The sequence below is a fragment of the Filicampus tigris genome, chromosome 2 (assembly GCF_054856515.1).
Source record: "Filicampus tigris isolate MCC_2025a chromosome 2, RoL_Ftig_1.0, whole genome shotgun sequence".
NCBI lineage: Eukaryota > Metazoa > Chordata > Actinopteri > Syngnathiformes > Syngnathidae > Filicampus > Filicampus tigris.
This window is the reverse complement of record NC_141218.1, coordinates 32,552,610-32,560,368: the sequence shown is the minus strand read 5'-3', so window position 1 is coordinate 32,560,368 and position 7,759 is coordinate 32,552,610. Positions and strand designations below refer to the sequence as shown.

At 41.4% G+C, this 7,759-nt stretch overlaps 1 protein-coding gene across 1 annotated transcript; it reads left to right on the top strand.

Annotated features, from left to right (window-relative positions):
- Positions 1 to 210: 210 nt before the first annotated feature.
- agtr2 (angiotensin II receptor, type 2) lies at positions 211 to 3,179 on the top strand. Its single transcript, XM_086024616.1, has 2 exons — positions 211 to 378; positions 842 to 3,179. The coding sequence occupies exon 2, from the start codon at positions 886 to 888 to the stop codon at positions 2,110 to 2,112; it is 1,227 nt and encodes a 408-aa protein (XP_085880742.1). The 5' UTR covers positions 211 to 378; positions 842 to 885; the 3' UTR covers positions 2,113 to 3,179.
- Positions 3,180 to 7,759: the final 4,580 nt, after the last annotated feature.

Here is a 7,759-nt window from a genome sequence, read left to right as displayed (position 1 = left end):
GTGCTAACTCCCATCTTGACTTGGTTATCTCATTGTTTGTCCTTTTTCCTAGAGACCAAAAAGGAGGGTTAGAAAGAAAACGGCATATTTGTGCAGATTGGCCGGTGTCCAGGTACGGCTCCGCCTCTCTGATGATGACACCGTGACGCGTGTGTGCACCTTCCCCTGTTGTGCAATCATCATGGGGGCTATAAGCCCCCTTGCAGCCTCATCTGCTTCCTCAGAGGATCCAGACCGCGTCCAGCGCTCACACACTCTCAGGCACGACATGGTTCCGGATTCTTCATAGAGAAGGGGGCCAATGGCAAAACATGGACTTTAGCCATATGAGGCGTTAAAACAGCTCAACCTATTGGACTGGACAAACAAACGCTCGAGGTACATTATGCTATTGCTTAAATGAATGAAGTGACTCATTGTTGTTACTTTGACAAGTCCAAACATCTTTATTGAATGAATTTGAACAAGTTTGGTCATGTAATCGCTCGCCGTTGCATCCCTTGACAGCCTTCGTTGAATTTGATTATTTCTCTAATGTATTCTTCCAATGCAAGCAAACCAGCTGCTTCCTCTAGCCTGCCCATTTCATATCAAATGAAACTTGACACACTGTTCATATATGGTATGAATGCGTCAAACCTTACTTTCAGGTATTAATACAGAGTGCATGTTTCTGTGCAGCCATCACTTCTTCATTTGGGTTTCATTAAAGACTTGTTTTAACTCCTTTTGAGGAGGCCGTAAAATATTTGAGCCCAGTGCTGAGTCCCAAGTTTATCGCATAGAAACACAAACTGTTATCCATAAAAGGCAGCTGAATTTCATTTTTGTTTCCTTCCAGTTCACCTTGGAGCACTGAAAGAAGGCAAGTGGAGTAGTTCCACGATGGCGGTCCCAAATGACAGCTTCAGTTTGAACTCCACCTTCTCTCCTTATACGGCCAAAAACAGCGAGAACGCCTCTGCGTGCGCAGACTGGCCACCGGTGCCAGTGACCGCCGTCATCCCCTCCATCTACAGCATTATCTGCCTTCTGGGCATCGTTGCAAACACACTGGCCGTGTGCGTGTTGGCCCACACGAGCGCCTCGAGGAGAACTGTGGCCAACACGTTCATGCTCAACCTTTGCGTGTCGGACCTTTTGTTCCTGCTGTCTCTGCCGCTGTGGGCTGTGTACTACTCGCAAGGCTACAGCTGGCCCTTCGGACGATTGGCGTGCAAGATCTCCGGAAGTCTCCATAATCTCAACCTGTACGCCTCCATATTCTTCATCACTTGCATGAGCATGGACCGCTACCTTGCTCTGGTGCACCCGCTGCGCTCTCAGAGTCTACGAGACCCCAAACGCGCCAAGCTGATGTGCGTCCTGGTGTGGCTCCTGGCACTTGCTTGCACGGCGCCAACCATCGCTCTGAGGGACACTCACTACATCGAGGCGCTTGGCGTGGAAGCCTGCGTGATCATCTATCCGGATGCCACCTGGTATCGGATCCTGGCCTGGATGAAAGTACTTGTGGGCTTTTTGCTGCCAATGATCATCATCACCTGTTGCTACTGTGCCATTGGCAGACATTTCTTGGCTGGTGCTGGCCTGGTAAGACTGCGGAAGCCATCGCACTCTGGCAGCGGCTTTAAATCGTCAGGCTCGCAGGACGGCTGCAGTAAACCGGAGAGACCCCCGACCCCATGTGTGAACCCCAGCCCCAATGGAGGCAGGGGGCTGGAAAGGGTCTTATGGACTGTGGCTGCTGTTGTCTTGGCCTTCTTCCTTTGCTGGTGCCCCTTCCATTGCGTGACGTTTATAGACATACTGAAGAGTGACAACTGGTTGGATGGTTGCTGGGCACAGTGGGCCATCCAGAATCTCACCCCCCTCACCCTCTGCTTGGGCTTCTCCAACTCCGCCATCAACCCTGTGCTGTACTGCTTCATCGGGAACCATTTCCGGGGCCGACTGGGCGCCCTGAGTAAAGGTCTGTGTGTACATTTGAAGGCTCGTGAGGAGGATCACAGTCAGAAGAGGGGCTCCTTCAGCACCAGGCTCAGTTCTTTCTCCCGAAAACTCAGTGACTTGAAAGATTTGGCAATTGTTGAAACCGCCGCGCATGCTTAGCTGACTGACGAGGTAACTTCACACTAAGCAGATGCAAGGAGAGTGAGGAACCAATTAATATCACGTGAAGATTGAGACTACTTTTGCAAAAACTCATATGAATACTGTACTAGGATTATAAACTTCCAAAGCAAAGGAGGTAGAGGTACAGCTTGCTGTTGTGATGATGACTCATGACGGAAATTTGTAGAGTTGTTACTTTACAATAACCATCAGGTATTAGACTTTTATTTTTTTTAACATCCTACATGTGTGTGAACAGACTTCCATTGTGCCCATTGTGGCGCATCATAATGTATGTTGATGCAGTGGTCTTTTTCACAATATGACTTCTCTGCACGTCCTTGAAAATAAGAAAAAAATGAATCTATGAAGAAAAACACCTATATCAGTTGTTGTGCCTTTAGAATGCACTGAGGCGTAGGGAAGTGCACCTAAGTCTCTATTTTTTCTGTTCTATCTTCCAATCATGTTGTTCCACGAAACAATTGCAGCAGCTTCCAGGACGACCAACAACAATTTAAATAGATTTAATTGGATTTTCATTACATATAGAACACACATTTATCACATCTGCCTCACTAGTCAAGAATTTCTGGGTCCACTCAGACCCTCCCTTGTAGAGTTTGCATTTTACCCCTGTGCTTGTGTGCGCCCCCACACCCAACCCCCGAGGTGCTCCAACTTCCTACTACACATTATGGCCACTTGCACATGGGATTCAGCAAGGGTAAACCATGAATAAAAGAGTAAAAGACAAAACAGGGTGTTTATTTTTATTGCTATTAATAATCCAAGTGGTACACTATGGCCACATGCAGAGCCGCAGATGAGTTCTAATACAACAACTGCATCAAATATTCTGCCTTAACAAAGATATAAATGCTCAGTTTGTACTGCCACGGTCAGAAAGGTATTCATTTAACAGTATGTTTTATGTTTATTCAGTTGTGGAACTGCACTTCAACCTACTGAAAGCTGTCTGATATTATGACTGTATTCTTTACATTTCTATATCCACTCTACCTAATGCCATCTCACAAGCTATTAAAAGGTGAGGTCTAAAATTTTTGTCTTTGGTTTGTTATGGCTCAACTTGACATTTCCAGTCAGCTCATACGCGGGCGATAATGTTTAACAATGGTAGATGCTGTTAAACATCAAATCAGTCATGTCTAATGTCTTGGCCAAGTTTGAAGTATCTTGGTTTCTGCTAGAAATGAAAATAGATCCTAAGACACTTTCTTGTGGAATTTCCAGTAAGAATATACCCATTCTACAAATACACACCCACTTGAAATTAGAATTTGACCAGGGTCTTTGGAAAGTTAATCACAAAGTGTGATTAAAATGCATTGTTTCATTATTTTGAATGTGCGGCGCTTAAAAAATGTGTTAGACCACTAGCCAGAGCAAAGTTTGTGCCACAGTTGTCCTAAATAAATTAATGATTAATTAATTAATATTACTTAAAATGCTATAACATAATTATAAATAAACATATGATACGCATCATTAATAAAAAAGTTCATTTCTGACTTCACAGAGGAGCATAGTGAGCTCAAATTTAGATATTAAAATGGTACATTCAGTTCCTATTCAGAAATGGTGAAATCTTGAAAGCTCACTGACATCAAAAGAGTCCAAATTAAAACACTTCACGAGGCCGTATATCCCCTGACATGACAGTTGCTCTAATACGTTTGTCAAGAGCATAGCAAAATATGCAGATTTGAAGTTATTGTATTGGTCTAACAGTTAAGAATACCAGTCTACAATTTGGGTAATTGTATACATTTCATTTTTTTGCCTGAATTTGAAAATAAAATGACAAGATGACAGCAATATGTTTGCCTGCTAGGAATGACCTTGCAATGCATTGCACATATCAGGGCAGCCTATAGTCTTATGCAGATGTTCTGATGATGTATTCAGCCCAAACACTTGTGTTGTGCTAATCAATGGACTGTCTCTGTCTGCTACTCGTGTCTGGTATAGATCCTCCACGTACCACACTGACCCTGGCCTGCCCCTCCGTGAGCTGGGATCTTATAGAGTGTATGTATTTGTATTTGTTTTCCCTGCTGAAGGCCACCCAACAACAGTTCGGCAATTAAAGATGTGCATTTTTTTAAGTTTAAGTACATTTTGCGCATGTTTTTTTTTTCAATTTATTTCAGATGATGTTTCTATTCTTCACTCGAATATTTGTCATTCTGATGACAATTATTTTTTAATCCCTACATTTGCATTTAATCCCTAACTCTATTTTTACGTTCTATTCCTTGCTTTGTCAAAGTAGGTATGGTTACTTTTTTTCAAATTCCACAGATGATGACACGACATACAGAGAGCACTAAAGTCACCCATAATTGACATTTGACTGAAGTGAGATATTCCTCAACAATGTCTGTCTTTAAAGGGGAAGTCAACCCAAACATATTTTTTCAAGAACATGTTCTATGCAGGCCCACTAGTTGAAACAAGGCATTCTGATAAGTATTGTGTTTTTAGAATAAGAATAATGTTTTTAGCCATCTGCGGGGGTGGCCATTTTGTCACTTCTGTCGACTGAAAATGACATCACGACTGCTCAGGGCTCAGGTAACGACCAATCACGACTGACCTGTTTTCTGAAGCTGAGCCGTGATTGGTCGTTACCTGAGCCCTGAGCATTTGTAATGTCATTTTCAGTCGACAGAAGTGACAAAATGGCCGTCCCCTGAAATGGCTAATAAGGGCTGGATTTACTCACATTACACAAATGCAATATTAATCAGAATGGCGTGTTTCAACTAGTGGGCCTGCTGGAAACATTCTTGAAAAAAATATGTTTGGGTTGATTTCCCTTTAAGATAATTGTTTGATGTTGTTGGCTCCAAGCATGCTTTGTGGCAAATCGTTGCTGTCCTGTGAAAAACACTTATCTCCAATTTTGGAAACTTTTTTAATTTTCACTTTAAGGCGACTTCTGTAATGCGGAACATCAGGTAAAGATAAGAAAATTTAAAAAATGGAGATAAGTGTTTTTCACATGACAGCGACGAAATGTTGTATTTTGCAGAGCTGGGCATTTTAAACTCTGACATTAATGTAATATTTGCTGCCTTTGAAAACACTGCAATTGTTCGCTGCTCAGTGGCATAAAGAGCTTTTCTCAACTAATTTCTTAACATTGACAAACAGATCAGCATGCATATTTGTGCATTTTATGTATTTTACAAATTTTAACAAGTAGAATAGCCAACAAAATAGAGAAAATAGACAATTATATAAACGGGAAAAATGGATTTCAGACTATGTTTAGTCTGACTATTTTTTTTAAGTTTCCCAAACAGATCAACATGCATATTTGTGCATTTTATACATTTTACAAATTTTAACAAGTAGAATAGCCAACAAAATAGAGAAAATAGACAATTACATAAACGGGAAAAATGGGTTTCAGACTATGTTTAGTCTGACTACTTTTTTTAAGTTTCCCATCTATCGTTTATCGCCTACAAAATGGGTGTCCGTCATAGGCGGACTGGTCCATCACATAGGCGGAATGCCCAGCTCTAGTATGCTGTGCTAAAAAAAAAACATAGGCTCTGCTTCTGTTGTACAATTTTTTAAAAATCTCTCTCAAAAAAATATAAAAAATAATACAAAATAAACCTAATAAAAAAACACAAAGGCCTACAGCTAAGGTACTGTATATTTTTCTGTGTCATCCTTAGGCAAGGTAGCTTTATTCCCATTGCAATTCACACACAAAGTAAGTCAGTGTGCTTCACATGATTAAAAGTAGGTTTTGACATTTAAAAGCATTTACAAGCAAAATAGACAAAGACGTTTAAAAAAAGGAGCTTACTAAAATTACTAAAAACAATAAGGACAACAACAACAACAATAACAAGATTTTGGAAAAAGCGATAAAAAATACTTTAATCAGAGGTATAGACATTTTTAAACCTGGATTTAAAAGCATCATGTGATAATGTAACTTTTTTTTTTATTGTTGTTGGTCAGCTTTCTATGCTAGCAAAGAGAAACACGTTTTGATAGCATTAAAGCAGAGCTGGGCATTTTACTAAAAATTGAGCATCCGTTATTCGTCATCTGTCTGCAGCGTGCGTACCCTTGCGTCCGGAGGGGGGAAAAAAATAGTATCCGTCTATAGGCCGGTCCGCCTCTAATTTTAAACGGCCGTCCGTCGGCGAGTCCGACTAAACATTCACACAGTAAAAATGCGGATTTACTTTAGTTTTTAAGTGCAAAGGAGTTGCTTCTCAATACAGTTCATCTTTCCAATTGACCACTGAGTGGCGCTAACATGCTGCAGATGTATTAGTCAGACAGACAGCACCGTGCTGGCTGCTTCCCCACACAGTCAGCCCAGAAGCCCCATGCTCATGATCTTTACAAGCTGAGGGAAAACGAGCCATGATGCAGACTGATGACTCGGAGCCTACTGTTGGGAAGCTATAGAAACATTTCAACTAATCCAGATTGAAAGATTCTCAAAGTCACACAACTGTTTCCTGTAAGAGCATGTGGTCATTTGCGTGAAGGACACGGTGGAGGCATATGTGGCCTCCCAGCCTCTAATGATATACATCTCAGTGTGACACACCAGATGCTATAGCACACGCTTAACAAAATGTGCACACGACATTCAATATTTTAATCAGCAGCTCCTGTTTACAGCAACACTTGACACAACAGCAACTCTGCAACTGACAGGACAGATTGCAAGTGGAGTTTGGAGCAGCGCTGCGGTAACGTTGAGACACACACGGCTCCATTAGCTGCTTCCTCGCTGTTCTGTGGATGAGGTGTACGCGTCCTTGACACACACCAATAGAAGGCCCCGGCGAACGAGAAATGAGAATATGAAGCTCGGGCGACTCTTTTGCATGGCACATTTTTTGCTGCCTGCCTGCAAATTTGTGACAGCAGCGATGAAGTGTCTTTCGGCATGTCAAAAGTGATAGTCTTTCGCATCTCTGAAACTGTTAAATGTTGTGATGTTTGTTCTAAATTGTTCCATTTTTTTTTTTAAATGATGAAAAACAAAATACTGGCAGTTAACTTGAATATCACTTAGTTTCTGTGCTTCATTTGGTGGATTTAGTTCAAGTCAGGCTTTCAGTGTTCAAGGACACTACAGCCATGGTAGGTGGTTGAGGGTGCACGGTCCACACTGATAATGCTGCCTTTTTGTGGGGGAAAAAAAGTGCTAAACATTCTTCCGTCATCCCCTCCCTGAGCCGCATTCCTCTGCCCCCACCATCAGCAAAGGAATTTTAAAGACTTCTTTCTTTAAACAATAGTTATATTCCTAGGAGTTCCACACGATTATATTTAGTTTGCACCCCAAAGCTATTGGTGGGTCAACTTAACGTTGTTTTATTGTGATGTATGTATAGCGAGAAAATATGCAATGTTTGGAATATCTTTTTTCATATTCTGTGTGTCAGTTAAGATACTTTTTTTTTCCGGCAGCACAATTTTATCAATTAAATCTTATCAGCTGCCTGTTCCATTACATAAATGATATGACTTACTTCTGCTTTTAATTTTGTTCAATGTGATTTTTGTGGGTCCCGAACAATGCATATCGCTGGCGTCACAATTTGGTAGTTGTTTTCACAAATCTATA